The 14043-nt window shown below is 35.8% G+C and overlaps 3 protein-coding genes across 5 annotated transcripts in view; 1 reads left to right on the forward strand and 2 right to left on the reverse strand.

Annotated features, from left to right (window-relative positions):
• Positions 1–1027: 1027 nt before the first annotated feature.
• Positions 1028–6556, reverse strand: Slim (scruin like at the midline). Its single transcript, XM_072001070.1, has 3 exons — positions 5197–6556; positions 4795–5124; positions 1028–4720 (listed from the first exon to the last, which is right to left on the reverse strand). Exons 1-3 carry the CDS (start codon positions 5869–5871, stop codon positions 4544–4546), a joined length of 1182 nt encoding a protein of 393 aa, XP_071857171.1. The 5' UTR covers positions 5872–6556; the 3' UTR covers positions 1028–4543.
• Positions 6557–6700: 144 nt separating this feature from the next.
• On the reverse strand, positions 6701–9741 carry LOC139986053 (uncharacterized). The gene is made up of 5 exons (XM_072001069.1): positions 9136–9741; positions 7553–9012; positions 7295–7427; positions 7056–7231; positions 6701–6962 (listed from the first exon to the last, which is right to left on the reverse strand). Exons 1-5 carry the CDS (start codon positions 9380–9382, stop codon positions 6891–6893), a joined length of 2088 nt encoding a protein of 695 aa, XP_071857170.1. The 5' UTR covers positions 9383–9741; the 3' UTR covers positions 6701–6890.
• Positions 9742–11764: 2023 nt separating this feature from the next.
• LOC139985604 (uncharacterized) overlaps positions 11765–14043 on the forward strand; it is a 179432-nt gene continuing 177153 nt past the window's right edge. The window contains exon 1 of one of the 3 annotated variants that reach the window (XM_072000163.1): positions 11765–12945. In XM_072000163.1, the coding sequence (XP_071856264.1) occupies positions 12754–12945 (192 nt within the window). In that variant the 5' untranslated portion in view covers positions 11765–12753. The remainder of the gene's footprint in view (positions 12946–14043) is intronic. The other 2 variants (XM_072000162.1, XM_072000164.1) reach the window with 2 other exon arrangements.

A 14043-nucleotide genomic window follows, 5' to 3' on the forward strand; every position in this document is an offset into this window, starting at 1 on the left:
ACACCCATGAGCCATATCTGCAGGGGACTTTCTCCTTATAATTATTTATTAACATTGGCTATAATCGATGGGCATCGCGGATCGTTACCCTCACTTTTCTACCGAAAAGTGTGAACAACGAATCCGTGTTCTTAGTTCAAAAGGGCACACCCACAATGAGCTTTCCTCCTTAATGGTACGAGACGGGTCTATTACTGTTCTACAATTCTTCGGGCAGTCAAGTCAAATATTCTTTTTCAACATATCAAAGCGAGTCAAATACTGTTCTATTCTTTTAACATTCGAGTAGTCAACTACCGTACTTTCCGTCACGACGAAGTCGATCAACTCCTGATCCAATAACAGGATATCGTCATCACTACCGTCTACGCGACAACAAGCGTTATAAGTTATTGTAAATATATATATTATAGAACTGTAGACTACAGTTTTATTACATAACAAACACCCCTATTATCCCACAAGAAATAAGGGGATCGATCTGTTCGTGGTGTCGCTTATTATAATCGTAACGGGAATTTACGACTCCCGTTGACGCGCTTCAACGCGATCGCGTCTCCCCTCGACTGGACGAAAAAACAATAATATTTTACAATTAAAAGAATCTACTAAAGTAAAATGGGATAATTTATTCCAGAATACCATCCAAAAACTGTACAAATTCTTATCATGGTTTGTCAAAGTTATAGAGAACAAAAGCGTTTTTTGTTAATTTGCCATCATTTTACCCCAGAAATTTATATGTTTTCTCTACATATACTGAATGTTGGTAATAACAACTTTATTTAATAACAGATTCCTTTTTTTATTACGTACTATATTTCTACTTTGGTGCTGTGATACATATGAGTCACTGGTACATACGAATATTCGCTACATTTAAAAAAGTCTTAAATCGTCTTCGAGAAATTAAGGATAGCACACGTGTGTTATCATTTTCTTCGGAACTGTATGTAATGCCTTTTTAAAGGATTTTGCGCTTTAAATTTAATTTCGGTAATGTAATAGGAAGAAATGGTAGAAGCAGTTCGTATAGCATCTCTTTATCTTTCCATCGATCGTTACCTGTACAGTGGCTATAAATTACAACGACCCTTTTTTAAGCATACAATAAAATTTTCCACTTGTTTTCGTAACGAAATTAATTTACAATATCTTCCTTGGCAGTCCGCCATTTAATAAATCAATCACAATGTACGTCTGTAAAATATATTTTATTTTCGCTTCGATGGGTATTGCGTATTTTTGTTAGTTCGAATACAACCAAAAGATACAAACATTAATTTATATTATCTAGCTAGTTTAACTCTAATATTTAGAAATATAGTCTTACGTATTTGATCTCATCGACATTATAATTTTGAATTCTTTTTCTTTTATCTTCTCGCGTCTGTTCATATCATTAATAGAACAATCGAGATAGTAAGAAATGTTGTCAGTCTATCGATATTCTATGAGCAGACGTAATAATACTTAAGTATTATATATCTTATCGTTGACGTTTTGCGATCATCGTGAACGCGTGTACACGCATTTAAAGGCACGAAAACAAACACGCGTACTATAAGATACTTTCACTGTCATTATTAATAAGATAAAGGCAACAAGTGGAATTAACATCCAGACCGTCAAATGAGATCTTAATTGCTTCGTTAATGTACCAATTTAGATTTCAATGTAGTCTTTGCACAGCTGTCTGAAAACCCTTACTTCGTTTGGTAATTTCGTTTAATACGAAGTCGTAGAGTATGGTATTTCAATTATATGCGATGTTTATAACGATATAATTTTTTACAAAGTGTTTTGTTACATTGCTTTTGCAGATACACTTGCGCATTGTTAACCACCTGTTACATATGTAATTACAACATTTACAATTTCAAATTATAGGGAAAAGATTCTTTTTACACAAACTTTTTGATCATAAAATTCGTAAGCATTTTCAGTACATTAGTTATAATATAAAGGGTGTGTGAAGAGAAATAAACAGGATTAAGGGTATCAGCTTGACTGTATTCAATTTCCTATTTACAATCTATCTTTGCTAATACGTTCGCCTATGGCGCGCGTCTCCTTAAATTTAGATAAATAGCACCGAGAATTGAACAATATAAGAAGAGAAACAACTTTGTGTCTACTTAAATATAATTCGTGTGATTTTTCGCATGCCGATACGATCCACTCATATGCAAGGTCAATAAGAATTTTTTTTTTTTTTACTGTATTGTAATTATTGACGTATCGCATACAAGTATGAATGCATTTAGCTTATCTAATTTTAAGGCAAGAGTTACTTTGCGTTTCATACAAATTCACGCGAAATTTATCCTTCTCTTTACCATCATTTGTTCCCCGAGTTCTCTTTCGATAGTCATGCCTACTAATAATAATTAGATGCATCCTGCACTGCGTACTTAAAGTAACTTTTAAGCTATTTTGTACTCCGAAATTGGTACGCAAATACATCGTCTGTTTGATATGGAGTTCTGCTTCAGAGAAACTGCGAATGCAGAGAAAGGCAACATTCTATATCGTATTGTTTTCTGCCGAAAGAGAAGCAACATTTTAGATTTTATTTATTTTTTTTTTTTTCTTGTTGGAAGTGAAGAATCTTCTGTATAAAGTCATTTCAATTTGCTAAAGAAATTTTTTCGTTTCATTATCTTAAATGTTCGATGATATTCGATCACTAACATCTCTTCGAAATTGTTAAGATACGTCTTTTCTACGCACACTTCATAGTCCAAGTATAATTTACTTAACACAAAAACGAATAGAATCGATACAATGAGAATTTTGGTATTAGACTTTGAATTCAACTGCCATTCATAATGTTGAAACTTAGCTTGCAATGTCACTAAAATATTACTAAAAAGTATAAGTTATATCGTTACTGGTTTCTGTTCATCTGTTATTCGTATCCACAGGCCAGCTTATATTTATTAAAAAAATAATAATCTGTAATATGATATAGACAATAAATAGATATTGTGTAATTAATATTCTTATCAATAATATCATTGTAAAAAGGCTGTCGTTTGCAATGGAGCACTTTCTGCTATTCAATTTCCCTGAATAGAAGTAGTGAATAAAATTATTTCGATTATGTCGTATAAAAATTAGATTTAGGAATCGTTTCTTCGCCGAACTAAATAAAACTGTGTTATCTGAAAGAGTAAACTTATATTGCCTAAAGATTTGTGTATTATTTGTACTGTTGATCTGTATGTGAATGTATAAAATTTGCTTCCAACTGTTGTAGATTACATTAATTCATATAATTTATCTCTGCGAAATAATAATCGTTTATTATAAACAAAAGGAAAATTTTATCTACTAAATAATATGTGACAAACGACAATTATATTAGTATATTACGGTACTATTGTGGTATTACATAAATTTATTTTTCGACATATTGAACTGAATAACTATCGTAGCTAAAGTGAGATAACATTTTTTCGATGTCTTTGTTTACATGTCTTATTCTTCCCTTTTCACTTCAAGATATACGTATTATATATACGTATATTATATGAATTATTGCTTATATATATATTTATATATACATACAATGATGTAGTGAATTTTATTGACAGGCGTTTTATAGTGCAAATAAAGAAAAAACGGCATAGTTTTTTAACAAGGTGTGTGAAAATTTATATGCTGTATTATAGGCATATCTGCTGTGAATGTTATATAACAACTAAATTAATGAGCATATTTACCAGCAACCTTGTATAGCATGCAATACGATTCTTTGTTCGCTATGAGAACCTTCTTTATTAAAAGTTCAAGTAAAAAACGTGAAAATAATAATTCAATTCGATGAAAAACATAATAATAAAATAAGATCTCTACTATAAAAAATAATTTAGAAACATGATTTGAAAATATGATTCTGCAACTGTAAATAAAACTTTGTATAAAAAATTGTACTTATAATTTCTAGATCCACAAACTTAGATTTCTTATAAACATAATTGAATAAAATTTGGAAGGAACAAAAAGATTTTAAAAGTATCGTATATATCCTTTGTTATATCAAGCGTATTAAAAGCACTTGATAAAGATAAAACTTTAGAGTGCAAATTCTATTTGTCACAACAAGAAAAAGAATTTATATAAACATATGTCCTGAAATGCTTCTTTCCAGAAATAGAATTTGATTTAGTTCTAGTATATTTCAATCTAATACGTTTTAAACACCTACATATTTTGAAATTCTTTCGTCAATAGTATTCATTTCTGAATATATGTTTATAAGAACTTTTCTTCTATTTTTAATATGTATAATGCATAATTTCATCCAGTACATAAAATATTGCACGATGTAAGTAAATGTGAAGAAAGTGATCCATTGATAATATTTGTCATATTAATTGCCCAACACACTATGTACCTTTTTTTATAAAAATATCGTAAATAAATTATGGCAATAATGATCAACAATTACAATATTCATGCAATAAGTAACTGGTAACAATGGTCGGAGTGGTAACGCTTTGAATGTGTAGCAAATATCAAAAGAGTTTCTTAAATATTATGCATCATACCAATCGATTCTTTGCACAAATTTTAAGGGTATACCCATGTGAAGCAATTCATCCTGTGACTTGTGCCTTAAGTCTGGATAGTAATGAATTAATGCTTGCCAACATATTTCTGATAATTTAGGAATTGTTAACCAAACAGAATGAACCGCATCTGTCCTTACAACCTGCAATAAGATTTTTCACAAAAGTTTAGGAAACTGTATTTATTAAAGTAAGAAAATAAGAAAGCTATAACAACCTTATTATTTTCCTTAACGATACCACCAAATGTATACATGCGTCCTTCCGGAGTAAGAGCTGCAGAATGAAAATACACAGGACATGGAAGTATACATTTCCTTAAGCATGTCCATTGTAACAGATTTAAATCTAATCTCCAAACATCAGAGAAAACATGATCTCCATTATATCCTCCAGAGATTACTACCGACGTGACACCTGTTTTTTCATTTGTATATTGCACAGATCCATGACAACGTCTAGGTTCTGGCACTGTATTATCGTCATTATCACCATATGTGTTTAATATTATCCATTTATTTGTTTCTAGGTCAAAAGCAGGGATTTCCTAAACATAATTTGTATTTAAAATACGATCGTCCAAAATAAGTTTTAAATACTTGTATTAAAATTTACATACCGAAAAACCAAATGCTTCTGTAGCTGTTCCTCCTCCCAAAACGTATATAAGTTTCCCATCAAAAGCTAATTCATGTCTATATCGTCCTGTAGGTTCACTCTGATCTCTTCCAGAACATATATAAACAGTCTCCCAAATACCAGCCCTAAGATCAAATCTATGAATATCACAAGTATATTCGTATCCTGTAGTACCACCGACAGTATATAAATATGACCCATGACATATTAAAGCTTGTCCATATTGGGGTTCAGGTAGATCTCCTTTTGCAGGAACTATGTACATTCTACCATTATTAACATTACACACATACAGATGATTGCTACAACTATGACCAAATGGTACACCAGTTCCACCATAAACCATCAAGGCATTGCCCCTTAAAATCACTGCATTCGATGCCAACTCATTGGGCATATTATTTTGACCTGGTAAGCGTTTCCATTGTTGTGTAACAAGATTGAACTTCCAAACTTCTTTGAAGAGTGGTTTACTAGAGATCCATGTCTGATCATTTTGCATATCAGGATCGGTATCAGGGATACAGGGATTAAACCCTCCATAAGAATATAAATTCTTATGATCACAGACTATTCTATGTCCACTTCTAGCTTTTGGACGTTCTATACTCTGTGCTTCGTGCTTTATGAACACAAATGGTTTAAATGTATACATATTTGTCAATTAATTGACAAACTGATGTTAATTCCCCAAAAAATAGTTAAAAGTACGAGTTGTTCTCGTCAAAGGTTTTCTACAGAATCCAAAAAAAGATGTTTAAAAAGAACCATGTGTAACATTCATACATATCGTTCCCTGTCTATCTAAACGAATTACTTGTCGCGTTGAGGTTTATATGTTAAAATAAACGTCGTGCTACTTTGAATAAACATGTGAGCATTGTTTCGATGTTCATAAGAAATTTTTAACATAGACATTTTGCACGAACTCTGCAATACATCTGGTGTACTTTTCTCACATCGGTGAACATGGCGTAACGTAATAAAATTCTTCGCTGGTTTTCTCAACGATCGTTTAGTCAACAGATATCGAATATTCTACTCTAATACAATTTTTATATTTCACTTTTAAACCACCTTTTTTTAACTGTGCACATACAGCTGTAAACTTATGCTTCATTTAAAACAGCAAACTTGTTCTTTTACGCCTATGCAGTAATACAGCTGCGACTGCGCCGCGCAGATCAGCTGACTGATTATATTCAATCGTATTCACTAACAGCTTATTGTGGAAATTAGTCTCATTTTATGCAAACAGTGAAATACGATATAAAATTGAACTACATATTTCATAAATCCTATTTAGCATACAAATTATTTATTGAAATCTCAGATAAGTAGGTATTAAGTTCCATTGCTGACCTTATATGGTTCTTATAGTACTTCCCACAAAATGTTATAGTTCACGACGATTTTATCATTTTATTTATAATAGAAAAGTTTGCTTTATACTTTACACAAGTGTAATGAATTAAAAAGAAGCGTATCCCACATTTTCCGTTTATTTGTAATTTTAAATTTATGTCGCCTACGAACTGCACGAACAACTTTTCTGCCATCTACTTGCTATATTCGTAAACAAGTACGAATTCTATTAACGATCGGTAAATATTCACAATTTTTTGATACAAAATGTACGTAAGCGAATAAAATGATTAATTCGATTTATTTAGTTTATACGATTTCATTTTTTAGAAAATTTTCCAAACGTCGTTTTGTTTCATTTTCTCCTACATTTTGTCGTATCTGAAAAAAATAAACTTAGTAATTTATCATTCTTCGATATTATCATTATTATTATTCTTTTTTATAGGTAAAGGAATATATTTAAATACTGACCTTTGCAAGCAAAGGGCCAGTCAACTTATCCGGAACTACAATGTTATCATCTATTTCTTCTTCATCCATGGTATTCCTGTTTGAAAATACCGTACCTTGTGTCAAGACTTTAATGCTATTGCGCGAAAGGACTGGAGCAATTAGTGCAGCAAGGGGTACGCTCTCATCAATTAAACCTGCATAAAAAATAAATTATAGATATCACAGGTTCTACAATATTAATTTAAACCGGATAAGACCTTGATTATTAATTCTCTTGGTCTTGAGAGAGGCACACATTTGTCCTACTAAGATTCTCTGAGTGTTCGTCATTCTTCGCAATATTACATGATTTGCGTCTAAATGGCCGAGATCCTGGGCACTCTTCCAAGACTGCAACCACATGGAATAGGAAAAATATTTGTTATCAGATCTCTTCCTTTTGAATATTTCAGAGTTCGAAATGCCGTTGCAATCATTTTTTCTCTCTTTGGCTTTTTTCTCTACGGAGACCTTACTTTGGAATTCGAAGTACGTTTGGCGAGAACATTTCCTGAAACTCTCGGTTGGTCGGCCGCTTTTATCTTCGACGTTTTCCTCAGGCTGTTTCCACACTTTGTCTCCGAGAGTTGCATAACATTATCTTCTTTCGACTTGTTATGTGCGAACGCATCTTTGCTGCAATCTTTACTCTTATTCCAGTTAGGATAATTTTTCACGTTTGTTATGTTCGCACCTCTTTTCTTTCCAATTTTTCCTCTGTTTGGATTCGAAGATGTCGTACCGGTATTTCTACTTGGTTCGGATTTCTTTCTTGTATTATCGAGAAAAATGTTATTTCGTATCTCGGTAATCAGAGCATCCAGAGATGGAAGTGACGGCACTTCTAGAGTCAACGCGATTATCTCCTTTTCTAGAATTCCTTCGAATCGAAGATCTATCTCATTCGTCATTGTTGCTATTGAAACTACGAAACTCTCTGGGGACGAGACCAACGATTGACCCAACAGATATTGTGTAAAATTTTGTATTTCTGGACGCGATAACATCTTATTTATCTCTTCCATATCTCTCGCAGTATCGATTATTTTCTTTGATTTTTCAGGATTCACACGTTCAAGAACTCCAAACACCGTCTGCACCAACGCTTGCAGCTGATAATTCACAAGAATCGGTACGATTTGACATTCTTTGTTTCTAAGTTCGATGCATTTAACAGGTGCGTTCAGATAAATACATTTTCTATATTTTTTAGTTGTTATCTCTGGATTCAACGTGGCTGAGACGAGAGAATTCGCGGATTGTCGACTGCCAAACACGCTGTGAAAAGGAGATTTGATGCTAGAAGTTTTCGAAGATGCTTCTTTCATCGCTCTAATGCTAGATTTTATAGCAATAAGATCTTTAGGCATGGCATCGTGATTCTTTCTCCGTTTCGGCTTTAACATAGTAATTTCACGATTGATTTTAAACGTGGATCCAATTGTAGACCTTCTCGAGGGACTATACGATTTGGCAATCCAATTTCTAGTCGATAAGTTCGTGGTTGTTCTACTGGAAAGGTCGTCATCGTCGTCGAGACGAAAAGACAAACTATTCTCGTCCAATTTGTTCAATTCTGTATTAGGTCCAGCGTGTCTTCTCCTGATTATACCTTCGGCAAGAGCTTGTTTAATCCGCAGCTCATGCGAGGCTCCGAGTAAAGAGTAGACGTGAGGTGAAATCGCGGGCATCTTATCGATCCCCTGTAACATTATTCTCTGCGTGTGTTTAGCATTGGACGATAAAGCTCTCTCAAAATCAGCGTCGTTCTTCATATATTGTTTATATTTCTCCTCGAACTCGTAAATCGCTCGATCATCTAAAATCTTCTTCCGTGGATCTTCATGGAGCTTCGTGTCCGATGAGATTACTTGAGTGTCCACCACGTAACAGGGTATGACGTTGTTCCATGCGCCAGAAAAATGTTTGTTTTTAGCTACAAAGATTCACAAATAGATAAGCGAGTAAGATTCATAAATGCTTGTTCTTAGCTTTAAGGATACAAATTCACAGAGTTATGGAATAAGCGTTTTTTGATTTCAATCAAAGAGAATTATACCTTTTTCCATTAAAGGTGTAACAGGTCTTATGGTGGAGTCGTCGTTGCCTTTCCACTTCGTACTGTGAGCGGACAGTAGATGGAGACAAAGAATTTTATCAGGATCTACCTCGCCTTTGGTGAATACTATCGAACGCACGAACTCGTAGGAATCTTTCGACGCCTGCTCCTGTTCCATCGTCTGGCCACCTTTTTTTATGGCGCCCGTGCAATGGTAGCAAAAGCCGGGATTATGAGTTTCGTACATGCGCACATTAATAGCCTACGCGTCAATTACTGTGCTCGCAATTAGATCGCAAGATCAAACGATGAACCGCGTATCCGCTGATCGTACGTGTCGCGTAATTGTCAGAATACACGGTGCTGATCTTTAATCTAGAGAAATCTAATCTCTAGACGAATCGTGAAACGTTGCAATCGAAATCCTGCAATTAACGTTATTTTAAGCACTGTATAGACTCACGAAAGTATTCGAACACTTGCATATTCAGAAATATATTCCGAATATGTGATTTACATGATACAATTATCATGATGGAATCTGAAACGAATACTTTCGATCGCTCTAGAGACAGTGTAACATAAAATCATCTATTAGAAACGAAAAGAAAAAAAAAAAAAAAAGAAAAAATCGAGCGCATCCTTGGTAAGCGTTTTTATATGCATTTTCCGAGAGATTTTACGTTTGATCCAAAGGAGGGCTGCCGTGTTTCCAGGTTCTTGTGACGCGATCGAAACCGATGCCTCGCAGTCTCTATCATCCTCAAATCCGACTTCTCCACCTTCTCAAGTTTCGCAACTTCTTGCGCCAACCTTTGACGGCTAATCTCGTTCTGCTTAGCAAGCTTGTCGTGCAGCGTTGCATTGGATTTCATGGTCGTCGCGCTTATGATTTTCGTGATAGTCGAGAAATTTTGTACGTCGGATAAATTGGTGGTAGGGATGCAAGAGAAAAGTCAAGGATGAAACGGTCCTGCTTTCCTTCCGCTTTGCTCGATTGTGCAGAAACGTGAATGTAAACGCGCTTCACTTCATATTGGATAATTCTTCTATTTAGTCGTTCCTGAGATTTCCCCTGACTTTCGACCAATTAGGCTTGGAATTCTAATAATAAGATTAATCGAGATAACGATACTTTTTATTTTTATAATTCGTCTTGGGAATTACTTCTTAAGCACCAGAGACACAGAAATCATCGTTACTATGCGTGATCTTTGTTTTAGATTGAATTCATTGCACGCTAGCGTATAATTTATACATTTAGAGAGACGATAATATACCGGGGGGTCTAAATATTTAGTTAATTGCGAATCAGCCTATTACGTAACGCATCAGAACGGTTGGCACGGCTAGACTTACACAGAAATGAGCTTCCTTATAGGCTTTTGTTATTTATAGGCTAAAGAATTTATTTACCACGAACAAGAATATATAGCAATGGCGACTGTGCACCGTTCGAGCTACTACGATCGCAACAAGCGTAAATACGCTCTAATCGTGCCAATTGTAATCGATTGCTTTTCTTTGATTTCTCTCGTCAATGACAATCGTGCACATCGTCGAGTATTCCGGTCTTTAATATCATCCAAGTACGTCACAATAGCAATGGCACCCGTGTATTCGAAAATTATTCTTTAGTCCTACGTTCTATAACAGACATACGTCAATTCCTACAGATCATCGAATTCGATTTGTCTTCGAGCGTGTCGATCGATACGCTTCATAAATACTACAGGGTACGACTTTCGTAATCGATATGCGCACTATCGATCGTTACATCGACCTTCGAGAATTACTGACTTTCGAAAATTTCATTCCTCGTATCTTCATAGATACGATAAACTAATTAAGAGAAAATATGTCGTCTGGTATTTGGGATTTCATTAAAAAAAAATTATCTTTCATATGTGCAAGCTGTATCGAAACTCATATAATCGAATATCTACGGATGTCAAATATGCAATTATGTACAAAACATTTAAATCGAAGTACATACCGAGCTCTTTTGCACAATTAAATTATTAGTATCTTTAGTAATTATATGAAATTCTATGCCATATGTTACAAGTTATTAGTATTTCACTAGTATTTCTCTGGTTTGACAGTAACAAGTTCGATAATAATGTACACATATTTTACAAATTACACGTTATCTGATCACCTCATTTAACTTAAAAAAGTTCTGCAACCTATTATTACTTGGTAAATTGATTATAATATCTAAAACATATAGCAAATCTTCATTTAGATTATATCTCTCCAATTATATTCGTAACAATATCAATTTCCATAATCATTTGATTTTAATCCAGTTATCCGTTATTTCATTTCGATGTACTAATCGGTAATAAGAATCTCAATTTTTTTACGTTTCTATCGATTAGAAAACTTCGATATAAGAACAATATAGAAAAGGAATTTGAAAATGCAAAACAACGACATCGTCGATTGGCTGATAAACAATGTCCTGTAATTGGTGGAGTGCGTCTAATATGGTAGCTTTGATTGGTCTAACGGTTGGTTAGATTGGTCGAGATTGATCGCGCGCATCGGTTACATCAGTGTTCGATCGTGGAGCGTGTGCGCGGGTTACTGGTTTTGAAATGCGTTTTGTTTACGCGGATTTGTTCAGTAGGGTAGAAGCGAAGACACGACGAGAGTGACGAGAAGGCACGACGGTTAGGAAGGCCGGCAGTGTGACGGGCCGCGTGGTAGGAGGTTGCTGCGATTCAATTTCAGTCGAAGCGCGCCAGGCAGACCGAGCGCCAGCAAGAACCGGCTGCTCTCTTTTCCGCACCTCGTGCTTTGCTTTTCGAATACCATCGAATCTTCTGGTGCACGCGCGCACCATACTGTGTCTCTGTTCGTCTCGTTCCACCACGGTGTATATACGTATGTGAGCCTAGGATGCATGTGTGTACGTAGTCAGTATGAGAGATGTCGGGTAGTAAACGTAAAGGTGTGTGTGCACGCGACTGAGAGCGGCCCTCCAGCATCCGAGCAAGTGTTTACGTCGTGCGTGTAATCCACCGCGGACAACCGTTGGTCTAAAACCAGTATAACCCTTGTGCGTTTTTGAACGCGTTCGAAAAAATCGATACGTCAACGACCCAGTTTCATTTGGAGGAGCGACGAGACTCCCGGGAGTGATCTTTGCCTTCGATCGAATCATATCGAATCGAGTCGAATCGAATTGAACGTCGTAGTTGATCAAATCGAATCCGCGAAGTCCGTTAACAACAACTGTTCGAACAGAACGAGCGTTCGTGTTGACGATTTCGCATGGACGACGCGTGTGCAAGATATCTTTGAAAACAAATAGATAAACGGTGGATTGACTCGTTAGTATTTATGACTCGCGAAGGATGCGTTTGTTGACGCTGGGAGGAGACACGGTAAACGAAAGTTTCAGTCCAGGGACATGGACGATAGAAAGATTCCTACGTATTGTACGCGCACTTCTCGATCGTATACTGTAGTAAAGAGTTTTGATGACTCGCAGATAGACTTTCGTCGAGTTATGATCGTGTAATCTGTGCGACCACGTGACACACGAGATGCGACCGTTTGCCTCCATGAGAAGACGGGGATAAGGAAGGAGAATATACGTCTCTCAGGATGGAATTCGGAGGCTACAAAGGTACCGGTCCCCGTGTTAGGGTGCGACGACGCGCGGAATTAGGTAGACGGCTCACCAGGAGGCTATCCCTGGTCGCAAAAATGCCAGCTGCCATTCTTAGCAAAGCGAATCCACCTGAACCAAGGCCGGTCGAGATCACGGCGATCGCGCCTGACAAGACACACCTCACCGTGAGTAAATTCTATTTTAATCTATTTTTTATTTACCGTTAAAAACGAGAGCTCTCGTTAGTGTGCAAAAAGTTGCAGCCGAGTTTATTAAAAATCAAATCGATCGACTGTACTTTTCGTAAATTCCTCGTGCTTATTGGTTACACGATTGATTTTCAATTCTCAAGAAATAAATGATTTATAAGTTTCTCTATCGTAAGAAGATGGTACAAACAAAAGCAATAAATTCTATAATGGAACTTTTAAGAATTGAGTTTGTAACATCGTCGTCTTTCTGCTATTTTCAATTTACGAAGTCGATCAATATGGATTCCGGGCAACTCGATTAATCATAGTTTAACCGTTATAAGAGAAGAAAGCATAAAATAGATTTCGCCCATAGGTGGCGAACGAGGAACGAAAAAGCACATATTTTTGTTTCTCTTATACGAAATAAAACGATCCCGTCGTTTTAGCTTCGCGATTGCGAATTCTAAGTCGAATACGTTGGTCGTTGGTATTTGGCTTGCGAGTCACACGCGTCGATCCATTCGGTGCGATATTTTAGCGAAGAGTTCGTGAACGATCGGATCGATTCGACTGTATCGCGTTGAGACCCGATTGTTTCGAACTGTGTCGCGTATCTCCGCCGTAACATCGTGGAAAAGCTCGAACCTATATTCGAGCAACGCGGATTCCGTGGTAAAAATCGAAACTCTCCGTGTAGCTTAGGGTTTGAACGATTAATGTACCAACACGTACACCATGCACCAACTACAAGGTGGCGTACATTCTATACAGGAGTAAAAGGCGTTACCTTCGGTATTTAAGCGGTCTATAGAAACGTTGCACGTCATTCTCTCGCGTGTTCGTACACGTTTGCTCTTGCCTCTTTCTCTTTGCGTGTAAATTGTACATACTCTTTCGATAACTTTTGTCGCTACGACATACAATCGCCGAATAACGTTTATTACAGAACTTAACATATACGATATATAGGATACGCTTAATTATTTCCCGAAGAATTAACGAATGTTTGGATTCTGGTTCGATCGTGTATTTACAACATTCCGATTAATAGAGCCTACAGGCTATAGGAAGTAAGATACGACGGTGTAG

Source organism: Bombus fervidus, chromosome 3, assembly GCF_041682495.2.
Source record: "Bombus fervidus isolate BK054 chromosome 3, iyBomFerv1, whole genome shotgun sequence".
Classification (NCBI taxonomy): Eukaryota; Metazoa; Arthropoda; class Insecta; order Hymenoptera; family Apidae; genus Bombus; species Bombus fervidus.

What these genes read in the sequence shown, in the direction of transcription:
- Slim (XM_072001070.1), bottom strand. Translation starts at nt 5,871, where the DNA reads ATGTATACATTTAAACCATTTGTGTTCATAAAGCACGAAGCACAGAGT. An exon ending in CAGAAGCATTTGGTTTTTCG is followed by an intron (nt 5,125 to 5,196) that starts GTATGTAAATTT and finishes AATTATGTTTAG; the next exon opens with GAAATCCCTGCTTTTGACCT. An exon ending in TCGTTAAGGAAAATAATAAG is followed by an intron (nt 4,721 to 4,794) that starts GTTGTTATAGCT and finishes ATCTTATTGCAG; the next exon opens with GTTGTAAGGACAGATGCGGT.
- LOC139986053 (XM_072001069.1), bottom strand. Translation starts at nt 9,382, where the DNA reads ATGTACGAAACTCATAATCCCGGCTTTTGCTACCATTGCACGGGCGCC. An exon ending in TACACCTTTAATGGAAAAAG is followed by an intron (nt 9,013 to 9,135) that starts GTATAATTCTCT and finishes GAATCTTTGTAG; the next exon opens with CTAAAAACAAACATTTTTCT. An exon ending in AACGTACTTCGAATTCCAAA is followed by an intron (nt 7,428 to 7,552) that starts GTAAGGTCTCCG and finishes ATGTGGTTGCAG; the next exon opens with TCTTGGAAGAGTGCCCAGGA.